The 19165-nt window shown below is 42.4% G+C and overlaps 1 protein-coding gene across 1 annotated transcript in view; it reads right to left on the bottom strand.

The window, feature by feature from the left end:
* Positions 1-388: 388 nt before the first annotated feature.
* The window catches only part of vps35 (VPS35 retromer complex component), a 35974-nt gene continuing 17197 nt past the window's right edge, over positions 389-19165 (bottom strand). Inside the window, exons 7-17 of the mRNA XM_084062743.1 lie at positions 18989-19072; positions 16310-16419; positions 12488-12584; positions 10642-10790; positions 9409-9616; positions 7889-8044; positions 6348-6470; positions 5647-5826; positions 3999-4238; positions 3210-3353; positions 389-1385 (exon numbers count right to left, since the gene is read on the bottom strand). Of these exons, the coding sequence (XP_083918869.1) occupies positions 1206-1385; positions 3210-3353; positions 3999-4238; positions 5647-5826; positions 6348-6470; positions 7889-8044; positions 9409-9616; positions 10642-10790; positions 12488-12584; positions 16310-16419; positions 18989-19072 (1671 nt within the window). The 3' untranslated portion in view covers positions 389-1205. The remainder of the gene's footprint in view (positions 1386-3209; positions 3354-3998; positions 4239-5646; positions 5827-6347; positions 6471-7888; positions 8045-9408; positions 9617-10641; positions 10791-12487; positions 12585-16309; positions 16420-18988; positions 19073-19165) is intronic.

Genomic DNA, 19165 nt, shown 5'->3' with positions numbered 1-19165 from the left:
CCTTTTAAGTTGGAGGTCCACAGCCATGGGGTTCTTGACATGAAAATGTTTGAATAACTGCTCAATACCCACATCATCTGCTATGTGGAGGTTAAACCATTTGAACAATGAGAAGCAAACTGCTGTTTACAGTAAGGGACACAGTGTAAACAATTTAACATTGCAACAATTTTGGGATGAATAAACTAGTGGTCCTCAAAGTGGGGTCCCCCACATTCCAGAGGGTCCCCAGCAAAATGTGTTAATACAGCCACTATTTATACGTTGTGAAAGGCGACTGAGAACTTAATCTGGAGAGGCTGAGATGGTCGTTGAACAGCTGGTCAATTTGTAAAAAAAAAAAAAAAAAAGAAATGACTCAAAATCAATAAGACACTCACATACAAACATGGTTTAACATTTTATTTACGTTTGATTGGGAGAGGAAGCGAGCGATTAATGCATCTCATTGCACAGAGGGGGCGTTGGAACCCGTGGCTACGGTATGGGGGGATGCATGTACAGTGACGGACAAACAGAGGTTAAAGTTCATTTGCTTTATTAAAACTCGACAGGGAGCTGAAGGGGTGGGTGTCTCTCTCTCTCTCTTTCTCTCTCTCTCTCTCTCTCTCCACCGCCGCAGCGACTCCAGATGGACAGAATGATCATGGAGGAAGGAATGATGATGTCACAATCTCTGGAAGAAGTGCGGAGGCGGGGAAGAGATTGAAGTGCAGCGTCGTCGGTAAAAAAACTAAACAAAACAAACAAAAAAAGTGCTGGCCAGAACTCCAAAAGGTAGAGACGATGTCATCGTCGTTAGATGACGCCGGGAGGAGGGGAGGGAAGGTTTTCTGGGGCGGGCGGGCGGGGGGGGGGGGGGGAAGGGGGGCGAGTCAGAAAAAACAAGGTAGGTCAGAAAAGCAAGATAGGTCGCTCCACTAGGTGTCACTGTGGGGAAAGGGTGACGCAACATGGTTTATTTATAGATTTATTTATTTATTTATCCCCGTTCCCCTGTCACATGGAATACCCTGGATGTGCATGTGTGTGTGTGTGTGTGTGTGTGTAAATATATATCCATAATCTAGTTATATATATATATGGACTTTCTCCCCACCCTCCCATCCTGCTTCCCTGTGGCTCTTAAAAGGACCAGGGGCCTCGTTGGGACAGACAGGGCCCTCTCCTCAGACAGACGACCCGATGGAACCGGCTCTTTTTTTTTAAAGGACCAGGCCCTCGTAGGCGGGGCCCTCGGACTCGGGGGACTCCCGCTGCAGACGCAGGTGCTCCAGTGTGTTGTGGAAGTGTTTGTTGATCTGCTCCGTCTCCTCGCTGGCCTCCAGGTTGGGCAGGTCCTCCCTGACCTTCTGGATGAGCTGGTTCAGCACCTGCATCGTCACCTGGAGGTCCAGGGACCAGCAGGATAGGCGAGGAAGGGGAAGGGTATTGTTACATTATTGTAAACGGTCTTGCTCTTACAACTTAGTTGTCTTGTATTTGGGAGGTTGAGGCAAGTTGTCTTGTATTTGTTATTTGATTTGATTTTGGTCCAATCACAATATAATCTAAACCCAGGATAACACTTTAAAGTGTAATGAAACACTTGTTTCCAATGTGGTCCTGCAGCTAACTACTACTTACTAAAAATAAATAGTCCAATAAATGACACAGCACCAATACATTTTAACACGCAGCACGTCACGTACATTTACAAAATACAAGACCAGTGAAAAAACAACCTAAAACCCCAAACGCCCAAATTAAAGTTCATCACTAGCCTGTCAATCTGGGAACTCATCGTCAAATAAAAAGGAAAAACAGCGCCCTCTGCTGTTTTTTACTTATTCATTTGGCTCTGGGCGGAGCTGAACGGACGACCCGTGCTCAAGGAAACCGGGGTTTTTGGTCTACCCTCAGCACTCCACTTCCGGTGGTGCGACTATGTTTTCATGCCCACTAACACAATTTCTCCCTAAGAACATCGTTTTGGTTACAAGCCCTCTTGTTTCTATGATGAAAGAGCAAGTTAAAATGTTACTAACTTTCCGTGGTTTTGTCTGCTCCGAGGACGCTATTGTTAAATGAGTTTCGGTTTGTTTCCAGTGGGAATTGAGCAGACCAAAAGTTAAACCCGGCCACTACATTTGATTGGGTAAAGTGCGGCCTGCTTCCTGATCTGAAGGCACGGGTGTGTGTACAGGTTGTCAACACGGCTACCGACTGATCCAAGCGCAGCGATGGATCTGTTCTTGAGAGATTACTAGCCTGCAGCTTTTGCCATAACAGTTTTTTCACACTGTTTAGATTAGACTGCCTGACACACAGAGGCAGAAAGCAGAAATACCTGTGTATATAAAATAAATCTTGCCACAACCTTTGACTCTTGATGTCTCATATACCGTTTGGTTCGACCTAGTTTCATACTGATGTACAATCAACTTGGCATTACTCCTAAAGCAGTCAGGGGCATTACCAGTAAATATTTTGTATCTATGACCCAGCTCAAGTTGATTATTAGGTTGTAAGTTGTCTTATATTCGGCAGGCTGAGGTAAGTGGTTTAAAATGAATTGTATCTTTGTCTTTGCGTGTGGGTGACTGTTTAAGTAGTGTGAATCATAATGAAACCAGTTCTATGAGTGACAGACCCTGAGCCAACCATGAACTGTACAGGTATGTTCCACTTCATTATCTACTACTTATTACTTCAATACCTAATCCTTGCTTATTTCTCACCTCCAATGTTTTCAGAGACATATTTTAATGTACCGTTTACGTTTAAAACCAGTAAAGCACCGTCTGGCCGTCATCTTGAGTAAGATAAATAAGGTAGCAGGCGAATAGTGTCTCCCTAATTCAAATCAGGTGCGAGTGGAGAACGTGTGGCTATGGGAACCAAAACGTTGAATTAAATCAAGATTCATTTATATTCATAAAAGTCTATTTATGTCATCACACAGTACGGTTGTGTTTACAGGAAGTGAATTACTAGGGGGGAAAAAAATGTGGCGTCTAATGTTATACAGTATGTCCTCTTTATGACTGCGGGTATGCTCCAAGAGTGTGAAAAACGTCTTCAAGCTATCTGCACTGCTGTTATTTGTCTTTCTGCCACATGGCGAGCCTAAATGAAAGTGTATTGTCATTTGGCAGTGCAGCAGTGATGAAGGCGGATTGAGTTCAACAGTGAGGTTGAGCAGGTGTGTTTTTTTGCAAGCTGCTTACCGCATCGTTTTCGCGCTCGTAGAAGCAGACGTATCTGTTGAGGATCTCGATGAAGAGTTGGACCTGCAGCGACGGGTCCATGCACTGGTTGGCGATCTTCAAGGCCTTCTTTAGACACTCCATCACTCGCTTCCCGTCACGGATCTGAGCAACACAGAAACACATCACGATCGTCTCTTAACACATTGGCTGCCAAAAACGCAGATCTGCGTTCTATTGAATACCATCACTTGGCTGCCAAAGACGCAGATCTGCGTTTTATTGAAAACATTTTTTTAAATTTGACCCAAAGTGTTAAGAAGAGTGGTTGTCAAGTTGAGTCAGGTAGTTATTGGGGAGGCACCAATGCGTCTGTGTGCATATCAAGAGGTTTAAGGGTGGATTTAAGAACCCCTCACACTACAGCAGTGGTTCTCAAACATTTTAGCTCGAGACCAAAAAGAGAAATTCAATGTCTCCCCGGGACCCAAACTGGTGAAAATAGCCAATCTACAAACTCACAACATCTGTCACATCTGCAATTTTTACTACTTCTTAAAAGTATTTTTTCCCAACTGCAGTATAACTTCGGAAGTGGGAAATTGTTTTGAAAATCAAAATCTTTTGAAATAATAATAATTCCAAACAAAACATAGGAAAAATTAAAGGTATCCTCTGGGCATATAGTCGGTTCCTCAAACCGGGAACGGCCCTGTGATTGTCATGAGCGGCGTTTCTGACCCCCAATCAGCCCAATTATCCTGTAGCGTGAGCCCAGCTTCATTCACAAACACCACCACCATTTCTTACGTCCTCTCCGTTCTTGTCGGTGCTCCTTCCGGACCAGAACAGGTGGGCGCAGATGCTGACGGCGCGACACTGGTCGGGCTTCTTGAGCAGCTTGGAGGCGGCCAGCGCACACTGCGTCCGGAGAGGCTCGTGGTTCTCCTCGCTGAAGCAGCGCGTGCGCTCAAAGGTGCCGATGATCAGCGTGATGGCCGCCAGCTGGGCTTTGGAGTCACTGATCTCGTCCTCGTACAGAGAGAAGGCCTGGGGGGTGGGGGGGGGGTGGAAGAACAGATACAGGTAGGTAAAATGGTTATTTAACCGGAACACGTTGTCCACCCAAAAGGTCTTAACCACATGAACCCTTGCGTCCCCTATTCTGGACAGGCAAAAATATTAGTCGAAAATAAGCCATAATAATAAGCTAATGAGCATCATGTTGATACGTTGTGAGCTTGTAGATCAGCTATGTCCCTCTACACTTAAGGGTTCAGTGGTTTGATAGAGGTTTGGTTTAGTAGATACCTTGCCGTGATGCAGCTACATATATTGGAGAGATCTCTTCAACTTGCTCTGTTGACTAGAAATTTATATTCCCATAATACTCTCGTATGCTCTCTTTTAGCACAACAAATGCAGAATCCGCCAAAGTATAACATCACAAAACCTGACACTGCATTAAAAAAATGACAACTTCCAGTTGATTTTACTATTTGAACTGGGATCATCAAATAGCACAAACAGGAATTTGGTCTGACCTGGGAATGTGGCTCAAATCTGATTAGCAGAAATCAGTTTGTGTTTTTTTTACTGTCCAGACTTGATCAAAATGTGATATGGGCTGCCTACCCCACCTCCCCTAGCACTCCTCATTCCTTTTATCACTTCTTGTCTACTTTGATGGACGGTGGTTATACTGTACCATGCAGTCTGCTGGTTAATTCTTCACATAGTCCATGTATGTTATGGTTACTTTCTGCACGCCATTGTTTTCTTAGCATTCTAGTTACATCTCCTTTTACCCTGTCGTTTTTGTTGAATAGGATTCATTATATTTACTCTGCTCTAGCATCTGCTAAATCGGTGGTTCTCAAACTTTTCAGGCTGTGACCGCACAAAATAATCATATTTGAACTGGGGACCGCCCAAAATAGTCATGTTTGAACTGGGGACCCCCCCACCCTGACAAGCACTTGTAATTGTAGTAGTTCAGACAAAAAAACTTTGTTTGACTCGGTTCCACAGATAAATATTGCTTGTAGTATTGCTTTATCACCTATTTTCAAGATTTGTGCCTTTTTCCTTAGGTATTATTTGACAAGTTTGGTAATATTTTGGCTACTTTGTTTATTACTTTTGACGCAGTAATGGACTTATTTTATCAAATTGATTTATTTTCATTGTAGAGGTATTAAAATGGTCTTAAAAGTCATACATTGTCACTTTAAAAATGTGCAGATACCCTGTATACACTTATACAGTATGTTGGTTTGTTAACTGTTGAGTGAGAAAACAATGATCCACATTAAACAAATGATCTTAGGACCCCGCCAAAATCATTTGAGAACAACTGTGCTAAAAGACTAAATTGCTAAATGTTAATTTCAAGTCTTATCAGCATATTGGTCATACTGGCTATAATTGAAAAGACTTGTTGTGGGTTATTTTCTACCTGTGACATGAACTCATAGGCCACCGTCTCGTGGTTTTCAAAACCGATCTCGCCGGCGGCCAGCGCCCCCTGGAGGAAGAGACGGAGTGGCAGCTCAGCCAGCTCCGCCTTGATGAGTGCACTGATGGTCTGATGGGCGAACGAGAAGATCTTCTGACATTTCTTCTCCCACTTGTCATCCTGGGAGAAGTACAGAGACACAGGAACGTTGGAGAGGATTGTATGGAGACCAGTTCATATTTAAGAACGTACAGGATATCGTCGGTGTCGGAGAGAAACCTCTCATGTCCATATTTTCACTTTTGTGTTTTTTTCGTAAATTAATGCCGTACCCGATCATACTACTGTGTGACACGGATGCATATCCACAAGCAGATCTACAAGCTTGAAACGCCGGCCGCGAAGCGACGTGTTTTGAGCTTGTAGATCTGCTACTTTTGAATTTGAATCCTGAAAAGTACCAGTTTTGGACATATGAGGTTAATAAGCAGAGCTTGCAGATCTGCTACTTTTGATGCTTTTGTGTGACGCTGTAGTATGATCAAGTAGGGCGTCAATTTTCTAAAAAAAACGAAATGTTAAAATATGGAGATAAGTTTCTGCCCGTGTGTGTGTGTGTGTGTGTGTGTGTGTGTGTGTGTGTGTGTGTGTGTGTGTGTGTGTGTGTGTGTGTGTGTGCGTGCGTGTGTGCGTGTGCATACCGATGAGGAGTTCTCCTTATATCTGAAGGCAAGCTGATAGGCTGCGAACACCAGAGGAGGGAGTGTGTAGCGGATCCGCTGGTTGCCCCCGGCTCCAAAGTGCTTGCGTGCCGTGTTTAGTATCTGCCCAAAAGAACATAGAAAACTCATTCACACTCATTCTAAGTTACAAGACGGTTAAAAAGACAATCGTGGATAATGAGACACAGTAATGTCATCCGACTTATTTCCACTGTGTTTTACACATACTTATTAAATCACACAGAATACACCAGTTAGAAAAAACATAATTTACAGCAGATACTGTACAAATCATTTTTAATTTACACTCTTTATCATGACAATAGCCTAAAATAAATATATTAGGAGCTAGTTGAATGCTCACACTGCTATCCTCTCAAGTAGCCATGATTTAATTCTACCTTTTATTGTATGAATGGTTTCTGGTCCTATCAGACAGAAGCTGTTGGTTGTTGGTTTATTGTATTGTATCAATGGGCATGGTTTTCAAGATACTGAAGGGACCAGTGCCCATGTACCTGTCAAACTACTTCAAAAGAGTGAGAAACGCCCACGGGCACAACACCAGAGGGAGCTCCCACTGATCTCAGTCCCCCCCCAGATTTGGCACAAACATGGGGATGAATTATTTCTACCATTAACGCATTAAGACCTGGAACGCATCTGTGTCACTTTTTGATTTGAGCTAAAAAGCATTATTTTAACCTTTGGCTATTCAGAAATAGCAGATCTACAAGCTCGTAGCGCGGCACCGAGTGCCACGCAATGAGCTTGTAGATCTGCTATTTTTGAAAATTTGTGAAAATGTGTGCAAATCTTTGAATATACATTGTTTATAAGCAAACCTTTTTTTAAAAATATATATATATATTTTTGGGGGCTTTTATGCCTTTATTTGGACAGGACAATAGGCTGACAGGAAATGGGGAGAGAGATGGGGGGAGACGTACAGCAAAGGTCGTCGGGAACGGGAGTCGAACCCGCGACACGCTGTCATGCTGGATTACCAGCTTATGTGGTATGCGCCTGGACCGCTAGGCCAGCGGACGCCCCATAAGCAAACATTTTTAACTCAAATCTTTGCTTCTGGGGGTCCCTGGAACAACATATTTTGAGATGGGGGTCAGCGGCCAAATACATGTCATTTTGGGGGTCCTTGACATGGAAAAGTTTGAGAACCACTGATATAGAAACATACGTTTTTTTCAAAAACTGTTGGGATTTAGAAGACATTTGTAAATGGTGAAATGTAAAAAAAAATCTGTAAATATACTTTTACTGCTCCTAGTATTGATGATCTCTTGTATAGTATTGAATGTATTGTATACTTTTTGCAAACTGTTAACCCGTTAAGGCCCGAGTCCGATTCTTAAAATGTTTTCTAAATCCTAACAGATTTTTGAAAAAAAGATTTAATTTTTTTTTTACGATTTTTCAAAAATAGCAGATTTACAAGCTCATAGTGCGGCACTCGGTGCCGCACTATGAGCAATCAGACAGAAGCTGCTGGTTGCTCTCACCAGGTACTGCTGGTCGGGGTCGTCTGACTGCAGCAGGTGGATGAAACGTCCCACCAGGCTCTGCTCCTCTGCAAAGTCCTCTGGGTCTGGGTCTTCTGCTGGCTGGTCTGGCTGGTCCTGGATCAGCGTCGACACCAAGCTCAGGATGGAGTCCACCTGCGGAGAGAGACGGTTATACCCACTTTCAGCCTGGCGTTCCTATTTATAGGCTAAAATTGTCAAACAGTTTAAATGATAGTGAAAAGAGCCTATCACATATGTACAAGCTATTTTTGTCTTCTCTTCCGGGAAACAAAACCATGTCAGTATCCGGGTTCGCGGCCAAATAAATATAATTTTGGGGGTCCTTGGCACGAAAATGTTTGAGAACTGATTTACACGTAGAAGGCATAAGTAGAATCGAACTGTTCAGACCTTCATGAGGACTTATATATGTCCTGATGAAGGTCTGAACAGGCCGAAACGTTGACGAGCAATAAATTACCAAGTGGAGCTTTCTGCAACTTTACCAGTGTGCAGACTCTAGTCTTTTTTTTTCATGATGCTTTGTTTGTCTAGCACCTGGGCCACGGATGTGCGTGCACTACCTTTTTCATTAGTAGAATCGGCCTCACCCAAACAATTACTTATTTTCTATCAATTACACACCCCATGAAAACCTTGAATTCATGGAGATTTTTTTTTATCGCGTTCCTAAGCCAATAAATAATTTGATGATCGGTGGAGTCTCCTACCGGAGTCCTACAACGGGCCGGGTACCCGCGGATACCCGACGGGTACCCGCGTTTGGGTGAAAACGGGTGAATATTTTACTTTGATAAGATCACGGGTACGGGGACGGGCGGTACTGAACTAATCGCGGGCGGGTATCATTTTATTGTGAAAATCAGAGAGCACTGTTTCCGCCCAAACAACGTCACTTGTGTAACTTAACACAGCACAACTGCATGGAGCACGCTGGTCAGTTATCTTAACTCACAAAAACACATTGAACATCCTGTTAAACCTTCAAATTAAAACCATCTGACGACGTAAACAACGACACATGTGTGCTGCGTAGATGCGCGTTCGCGCGCGTGGCTTAAGCTCGCTCCTCCGTCTTCACTTGATTTCTGTACGAACCTGACCACTGAATGTAGCGCTGTTGTTGAAGGCTGCAATCTTTTTCAACACACTTTTCAATAGGATTTACATTTTACTCTGCATGTAATCACGGGTAAACGGGCGGACAACGGGCGCTTATTTGGCGGGCGGGGCGGGTCTGGTTCGTATTTTGAAATAATCACGGGTGACGGGTCGGTCTACGGATATGAGTATTGACGGGCGGGGAGGGGCGCGGGTTCTCAAAATTGGACCCGTGCAGGACTCTGTCTCCTACTGACCGATGACCCGGGCATCAAAGTATTGGCTCAGGAATGCGACAACAACAAAGAAATCTCCATGTATTTAAGGCTTCATGGGGTGTGTAATTGACATAAAATAGGTATTTTTAACGTGGCCGTCCTGAAAGACGTCCTCACCTGCTCCTGAGCCATGATGGTGGTGTTGTACTCCAGCGTGTTGGTGAGGACGTAGCAGCTCATGCTCTTGCGGGACTCGTAGTCAAAGTACTCGAAGAGCGGCGGGAAGTGCTTGAGCTGCAGCACGGTCAGGCAGTTGTTGTAGGTGTCCACGGGGATCTTCAGCAGTCTGGTCAGCTCCTTGGACACCGCGCTGCTGGTCGCAATGCTGTGACACACAAGGAACACACACGGAGGATTCGTTGTTTTGTTTCGTTTAGACAGGGAGGTGGTGGAGAGACGGGAGAACAAAGGGGGAAAAGACGTGCAACACAGGACTCTCACCGGCAGTCGTGGAAAAAGTACTCAAGTAGTAAAAGTATCAATACTGCAATGTAGAAGAACTCTGTTACAAGTAAAAGTCCGGAAATAAACATTTACTTGAGTAAAAGTATTGGTATCAAACTGTACTTAAAGTACCAAAAGTAGAAAGTACTCATTATGCAGAATGTCCCATTTCAAGTTTTCAAATGTATACAAATCTTTTGAAAATAGCAGATCTACAAGCTCACAATGCGTCGCGCTGCGACGCATTGTGGCCTTGTAGATCTGCTATTTTCAAATGGCCGAAATGTATATAGGGCTGAAGTGGTTAATGTATGTTTTGTAATAACAATCAAAATCTACAGTTTTCAAATAATTGTAGTGGAGTAAAAGTACAATATATGTCTCTGAGATGTAGTCGAGTAGAAGTAAAAGTACTGAAAATTGGAAATACTCCAGTAAAGTAAAAGTAACTCAAAACGCACAGTATTTGAGTAAATGTACTAGTTACTTTATACCACTGCTTACCGGAATCAAACCAGGGAAATTGCCATTATCATGCAGTCAGTCAACACACTATCCGGTCATCTACCGCTGCAGTAGCTTTTAGCCATCTCAAAATAACATGAGTACATATTGCTCAAGTCACGGCCATAGCCGAGTGGTTAGTGAGTCCGCCTAGGGAGCCAGAGGCCCTGGTTGCCGCAGGTACGATTCCCGGCCAGGACAGCATATGTGTCGATGAAATGAAATTTGTCCCTGAGCAAGACTCTTAACCCCTAATTGCTCACAGGTTCTCATTGGAAACAAGACCGCAAGGACTTTCATGAACGACCTGTTAAAAGGAATTATCCTTCACGGCCGTAACGGAGGACAGTTTTGTATTCCGTTTTGGACATTTGGACGTTCTAAGTCTAACTCGGGCCTTACTGTTCGAGGTTGAGCTTGTTGAAGATCTCCACGGTGCTCTCCAGGACTTTGTCTACATAGTCCACGCGGTCAGGGTAGCACTTCATGGCCAAGTTGATGAGAGACACCTGGAGAGAGACCACGTCCTCTGACGGCATGTCCTGGCGAGACTGGAAAGAAGACAGGAAACGAGACACGGAGGTGAGAGACACAAAGCAGGAAACGCCAGAGCAAGAGTGAAATCGAATAAAACGCATTTTTGGAAAATATTTGTCGAACCCCCCCATAGCCCTGCAAGGGCTAGTGCATACATGGGCAACTGGCGGCCCCATGCGGCCCTCATCTTCTCTTAATGCGGCCCACAGGTTAATCGGAATACTGATATATTATTGACTTCAGCTGTTCCAATTCTAAACAAGGCAAGCTTTAATTACTTCAGTCTATATTAGTAGTAGCTTAATGACTAGTATTACAATTCTATTGGCTTTTTGTTGTATTTAAGTTCATGAAGTTAACATAAGTATAACCAAATGCATTTGAAATTAAATACAAATCAAACTTTTCAGGATTCCAATACAAAAATAGAACAAGAAAAAATCGAAAATAGCAAATAGCAAAAATAGCCGATCTACAAGCTCAGAACGTGACGCGTTCTGAGCTTGTAGGTCTGCTATTTTTGCTACTTTTGTGTGACATAGAATGGCCCGACAGTATATGCAATGTGGCCCTCCGGAGTGAGTGTGGAAATATAGTGGCCCTCTCCATCATCAAAGTTGCATCACCCCTGGGCTAGTGCCATCTTTTCTGTGTTCATTTAAAGTGGCACGATGTAACTTTTTTTTAATGAATAAAATGTAATTTTGTCCAATCTGTATGGCAGAGTATGTTAATACAATACAACTTATACAATTGGGGTGGTTGTATTGACTCCCTTGCTTCTTCTATTGAGACATATAGATCGTGTCAAAGGTCATGTCTCACCTATAGACACAGGATCTGACACAAATCTTGACCTGATGGTCAAGATGCAATCCCCTAAGCAAGCAGGCAGGCTCTTTAATTAGCTAAGCTCAATGGTCAAAATGTCAGCACATGCGCAGGAAACCGGGTTCAAATCCGGGGGTAGAAGAAGGAAAGTTACATAGTGCAGCTTTAATATGAAATTCAAACAATTAGGTTTAGAAACGTCGCACATTTGTTCTTGCGTCCACGGATCATCTGGGGTTCAGTCAGTGTCAAGGAAAACTGTCAAAACCATTAAAAAAAAACTGTCAAAGCCAAATAAATATAATTTTGGGGGTCCTTGAAATGAAAAAGTTTGAGAACCACTGATATAGAAACATCCGTTTTTCAGAATACTGTTGGGATTTAGAAGACATTTGTAGAATCGGTCTCAGGTCTTAAAGGACGACTTCACCACTTTTCAACATACCTTCATATAATAGGTCCTCACTAATGCTCATGATAAAATGATACATTTTTTTTCTACTTGGTCTGTGTCTCATAGGAGGGTTGTGGACAGTCCAGAAACCTGTCTACCAGTGACATCATCGTTAGGCAGGATTTCTTTTTCCAAAAAGATTTTAAAAAATGTATTCAGATTTTTATTAAGGCGAGAACAATGGGATCTATTATAGACGGGTAGACGGGTTTCTGAACTGTCTACAGCCCTCCTCTGAGACACAGACTGATTAGAAAAAAATGGTACCATTTTATCATGAGCATTAGTGAGGACCTATTATATGAAGATATGTTGAAAAGTGGTGAAGTCGTCCTTTAATAGGTTAAACCAGTGCCTGAAGATGAAGTCTGTAGCATTGGAAAATATCTGCTGTGAAATTAAGAAATAAATACTAGTGACATGTACCTGAATGACGGTGGCCACTTGCTGGGAGAATATGTCAAACAGTTTGATTTCAGCTGGTATGCCAGGGCCATCTTCTCGGTGAGCAAACAGTGCTAGTCTGAAACACAGAGCGTTAAATGACATCAGCTCGTTTAATGGCTTTTAAAGCTTTTATGGATCTGGATTTTATGTATACATTTAGACTAGCCAGTCTTTTTGACCCCTTCTTTGAACATTCCCCACTGACAGCCCATAGGAGTACATGCAGTGACAAACATCACCCTCCCCGGCCGGCTTTCCTCCCCTGAACACGGCCAATTGTGTTCGTATCAGTGGTGGACAGCAATTAAGTACTGTACTTAAGTACCATTTTGAGGTATTTGTACTTTATTTGAGTATTTCCAATTTCCAATACTTCTACTCCACTACACCTTAGAGGTAAATATTGTACTTTTACTCCACTACAATTATTTGAAAACTTTAGTTACTAGTTCCTTTGTAGATTTTGATTATTATTACAAAAGATACATTAAACACTTCAGCCCTATATTTCGGCCATTTGAAAATAGCCGATCTACAAGCTTGTAGATCTGCTATTTTCAAAAGATTTGTATACATTTGAAAACTTCAAATGGGACATTCTGCGTAATGAGTATTATTACTTTTGGTACTTTAAGTACATTTTGAATTCCAGAGTTTCACTAAATATTGCAGTATTGATACTTTTACTTAACACTTGCATGACTAAGCCATCAACATGACCGATTTTGAGAATTTAAAGTGGATTATCTTCTCTCACGAAGCTCTGAGAAAGTTCCCCTTTCATGACTTTTCCTAAATATTTGTTTCAAATCATCTCCGTTTTTTTCTTCTTTCTGAAACGTATTATAAATATGAATTATATACCGTATATACCATCCCAGTCGTCATATTTTGGCTAAATTGACCGCTCTCCCCCTCTCTCCCCCGGGGTAGAGCACTTTACACCCCGTTTACCCCCCGCAGAGCGGCCCCCAGCGCAGCAGAGAACTGCTGCAATGCGAGTCTATGTTGCCATGTCTGCTTATTATAAGCGACGTTGGGCTTGATTTCCACGTCTTTCTATTATTATTATTATTATTATTATAATCACTAGACCATACCCAGTGAAGGGCGCAGGCGAAAGTAGTTGCAAACTGGGGGTTATTGCATGTCCTGTCGCGCGTCCATGTTTTCTGTGTGTGTGTGTGTGTGTGTGTGTGTGTGTGTGTGTGTCTGTGTGTGTCTGTGTCTGTGTGTGTCTGTGTGTGTGTGTGTGTGTGTGTGTGTGTGTGTGTGTGTGTGTGTGTATGTATATATATATATATATATATATATATATATATATATATATATATTCTGTCATTCCTTATACTTTATTTATAATGATACAACACTGTTTTGTACAACTATTATTTCAACTTAACAACAATATAATTAATAATTATATGCAAGCAGATATGCACTTAAAGGGTGCACGTTCAACAGTGGAGAATGCATGGGCGTCCTTAACAAATAAACACTCTCCACCTGTAGATCGCAGAAGCAGATCGCCCACCACAGACCGTTCGTTACGATGGGGGGCGACCGTGTTTAGGGGCGAGACAATTAGGCGCAGATTGCTCACTCCAGACCGTTTGGTGCGATCCGGGGCGACCGTGTTTAGGGGCGAGATTGTGAATCGTTCGCATTGTTAGCTTGTACAAAATTTCGGAGACTCGACACGGTGCAATATAGATGATGAACTTTTGTGTGTCTGCCTGGTGGAGAGATTTACTTAAACGCGACGTACGACCAAGGATTGCAGTGCGTTACACACACACACACACACACACACACACGCAGCACGGAGCGTGTTTCTCTCTCTCTCTCTATCTCTCTCTACCCCTCTCTCTCTATCTGTCCCTCCCCCCCTCTCTCTCTTTCCCCTCTCCTTCTCTCTCTCTCTCTCTGTCTCTCCCTCCCTCCCCCGCTGTCGCTCTCTCTCCCTCCCTCCCTCGAGCCGTGTATGCGTATAGGCCGCGGACCGCCCCCCCCCCCCTCTACACACACACACACACACACACACACACACACACACACACACACACACAGCAGGGAGCTGCAGAGACGCTGCAGAGACACACAGGCGCGGGTGCGAAGCGGACACACACACACACGCAGGCGCGAAGCGACGCATGCGCAGTTTGATCGGAGACCCAAGACCCCATCCACCCACCGTCAGCTTACTAGAATTATAGTAGGATATATATAATTACATCATAATTGTAATAATGTTCTACTCCACTACAGCTCAGAGGCACATCTTGTACTTTTACTCCACTACAATTATTTGAAAACTTTAGTTACTAGTTACTTTGCAGATACAGAATATCTTTTCATATTGTTTAGATTAGCTTCATGCATACTTTTACTCCACTACAATTAGGCTATTTGAAAACTTTAGTTACTAGTTATATATATATAGTTAAGAATTCAATTTCATTTGACAATGCTTCATGTCTCACTGTTTTCTCAGGGCAAAACGCATGCAGTAACATTTTCATAGACCTGCCTGCTTATTTCTCTCTCAAGATTTGGCAACCCGTCAACTTTCACTTTCATTGCAAAGCAGCGGAAAAAGAATAGACCTACAAGCATATAGCTTGTCACGCAGCAACTGTCTTGTGCTTGTAGATCAGATATATTTGCGCAGGATTGGTCACATGTGGAAACATACCAACGTGTTCAGGTGTTGCGCTGTTGTCAGCGACGTGGAAAGTGATGATAGAAGGTTCAAGGAGACGCTTTACTTACGCTAGGCATAATAGGCAAATAATGTGAATAGTATTATTATGAATAATACTAATATATGTTTGGCAAGAGATATCCATGTGTTTTGGACAATGGAGATAGTCACGTAATTAGACAGTGGCTTCAGCCTTCATATAGGCTCCATGTTTCACTGAAGAGTTTAATGTGAGCTACAGATTGCGCTGTTTTATACGCTTTTTTTAATAAAGATTTTACATACAGAATCTGCAGTTACCATTACATTTTATAATACTATTTTATATATATATATATATATATATATATATATACTACATTACTATTTTATAATGTTTGTGTCTGCCTACAACAACAACATTATGTGGGTTCACTGACTGAGCAGAGTGCAATTGAGATGTTAATGGCTATTTAGAAGACAATGGAACCCCCCACGGTTTGGGGGAGAAGCTGTGAGCTGGTCTGGAGCACAGAGGTGAGACAGTAGCCAATAGGATAGCCTTATTTGGGGATCAAAATGATCGTATTTCAGGCTGTGTAGGTATAAATGAAACCTCAGTCATGCTAGTGTTAAGTAAAATATCTGAATACTTCTTCCACCACTGGCTCGTATAGATGCTCAGCAAGCTGGATGCACCGGGGGGGTAATTAGAATGGCAGTTGTGAACAGGTACTTTACCTCTGCCTGCACCACCCTTGGATACATTTTCTACGATCCTTTGTGTTATATACGTAGAAGCTTTTTAAAAGCCTTCAACCACGCTGTTAGGCTTAATGAACTATTGTAGAATGATCTGCTTTTCACCTAATGTCACCTCATGTGTGCATAAATCAGGACTTACACAGTAAGCCGATAAAGCCAATCATTAATAAATATGCTGTGGCTGTACATCTTTTATTTTTTCACACTTGTATATTGAAATTAGGATATACCCAATAGTCAAATATTCATTATTTCCATTGATAATGAAGATGTTTTAATTGGCTTGATAAGAGCTAATTGACTATAATACCTACAACTAACTGTAGAGAAAAGTGTAAACGTGTGTTATGCACCTGTCGATGAGGGCGATAATAATGTTTTTGACGTTGACATGCTGGTGCAGCTCAGCACACGAACGCAGGAACGGATTCAGAGTCTGAAGGTGGAACTCATCTGGGAAAACCTGGCATTTGAGAAACAAGAGAACAGAATGGAAACTTAATGTTGTCCACAAGTATCACTAAAACAGTCAACATATAATGTATCTAGTAGTGGCACGGTCTCCCTGTCCAATCGTTAGACAATATTGATAGTAAGTTACGATTGTGTGCAGTTTATGAACAAAGACGCACAAATCACAATGCCTCTAGGGGGTTCAGCACCCCCTACAGGCCATGCTGCTCCTTACACCCAACTGGACCTAGCGGTTTGAAATGACCAAAATTGCCATAAATTGCCATCACTCCTGGGGCTACAATGTAATTATTAGTGCCAGAATGGAACGTATATGTATTACATATTATCGCATTGTATTTTTGTATTTATGATTTTTATTCAGCATAGGTTAATTTTGACAGGTACAGGTGCGGTAAGACTCATGCCTCTTTTTTCTTTTCTTACACACAAGGGCAAACAGTACAATACAAAACAATGCACACCCACCATAACATTTAACATACATTCTAAACAGCACACAATTCTCCTCATACCCTCCCTCCCTCATGGGTCCCCAGTCACCGTTCAATTCACCACAACAACAAAAAAAGGAGATACATTAAAAAAAAAAAAATTACATTAAATCAGCAAGCTCCACATCGAGTTCTAAAAGGGAAAAAGTTGAAAAAGAAAAAAAGACACAAGAATGTTCCATTCACCTTTCCCTCTCCCCTCCTCCCCCAACAGAAAACAGAATGGGCAAAGATAGAAAGACAGAAAGACGGGGGGGGGGGGGGGGGTCTCCATATCACTGGAGAGACTCTATCATGGGCAGCCCTATGTGCCATCAGGGAGTCTGTCAGATTAGTAAGATAGGTTATTATGGCGCCCCAGGCGGACATAAATCCACCTGGTGATCCTCGTAAGTCAAGTTTAATTTTCTCTAATTTCAGAAATAACATTACATCCTTCAGCCAAAGATCTGGTTTGGGGGCACAAGGAGATTTCCACTCTAGGAGGATTTTCCTTCGTGCCAGCAATGTAGGAAAGGCAATACCATTCTGAGTTGATTTATTACGAGTCAGTTCTTTGGGTAGCACCCCAAAGATAGCAGTTACAGGGCTGGGCTGTAAGCTAATATTGAACATTTGTGATAAGTGTCTAAATATGGTGACCCAATAACTCTCCAGTCGAGGACAAGACCAAAACATATGGGTTAAATTTGCCGGGGATGTGTGACATCTGTCGCAACTATCATCCACAGTAGGGTATATTCTAGACAGTTTGGCTTTGCTATAATGAGAGCGGTGTAAGACTTTGAGTTGTATCAGGCTAAGACGAGCACGCGAGGTACTGCCATTCACTCGAATCTGAGCTTGGTTCCAGATATCATCTGTGATGGATTCCCTAAGTTCCCCCTCCCATCCTGCTTTAATTCCATCCAGAGAGATGACCCTTAAAGAGGATATAATGTTATAAATAGAGGACACGAGCCCCTTTACCTGCTTGGGAGTATCCAAGATAGACTCCACTCCTGATCTGGGCGGTAAATTAGGGAATGAGGGATTATATGTTCTAACAAAATTGCGAATTTGAAAGTATCTAAACAGGTGAGAGTTTGGGAGTTCATATTTAATTGCCAATTCCCCAAAGTTAGCGAAAATTCCATCAATGTATAGATCATTTAGTTTAGAGAGACCCAGCCTCTGCCACATAGAGTAGGTTGGATCTGTCCTCGCCGGGGCAAATAGGTGGTTGTTGTTTATAGGACTATAAAAGGATAGTTCACGAAGGCCAAAGAAGGTTCTGAATTGGGACCATATCTGCAGAGTGCTCAGAACAATAGGGTTGGAAGAATGTTGATTAGGGGAGATAGGCAATTTGGTAGTGATTAAGGCCATTAGAGATGTATTAGGACAGGAATTTGCTTCAATTTTACACCAGTCCAGATCAGGGTTGTGGGCCCAGCAAGTCATTTTAGAGATATTAGCAGCCCAGTAATAATACTTCAGATTGGGAAGGGCAAGACCACCATCATCTCTAGTTCTCTGTAGGTATTCCTTCTTTATTCTTGGGGTTTTGCCTCCCCAAATAAATGAAGAGAGTAATGTATCAAGTTTACATTAGTTTAATATTATTAATATTATCGCATTGTAAACAACAGCTAAGGTTTTAAAAGGGAAATATACCATAATCTTTAACCACTTAAACCCACAGGGCTCTAGAACACTTGGTCCATTCCTTTTCCCCCCCTAAACACCAAACGTCTTCTCCGATAATGGCCGATCAACAAGCTCACAACGTGTTGAAACACGACGCGTTAAAGAATAATGAAATGCTATGTTTTGTGTGGCAGAAAAGCACATTTAACTCTACAGTATGGGTGAACATTTTTGACTGGCGCACGGCCACGCCCCATCTGTGATGTCAAAACCTGCAGGATTGGCTGATAACCAATCACAACGCACATTCCCTGTGAGTGGGGGTTTTATGATTATGATTATTATGATTGTTTATGTACCTGAATGATGCACTCCATAAAGGTATTTGTTTATGTACCTGAATGATGCACTCCATAAAGGTATTTGTTTATGTACCTGAATAATGCACTCCATAAGGTATTCCTGAGCCAGTGAGTCTCTGCAGTTAACCACTTGTTCCAAGACACCAGCCAGAACCACCTGGAGAGAACAGAAGAATAAAGGAGATATCAGAGCACTGACAGATAACGGATGAGCACGTTTTAAAAGACATAGCAGAATCTCAATACATGT

Source organism: Gymnoscopelus microlampas, assembly GCF_963454915.1.
Source record: "Gymnoscopelus microlampas genome assembly, chromosome: 1".
Classification (NCBI taxonomy): Eukaryota; Metazoa; Chordata; class Actinopteri; order Myctophiformes; family Myctophidae; genus Gymnoscopelus; species Gymnoscopelus microlampas.
This window is presented reverse-complemented; position numbering and strand designations above follow the sequence as displayed.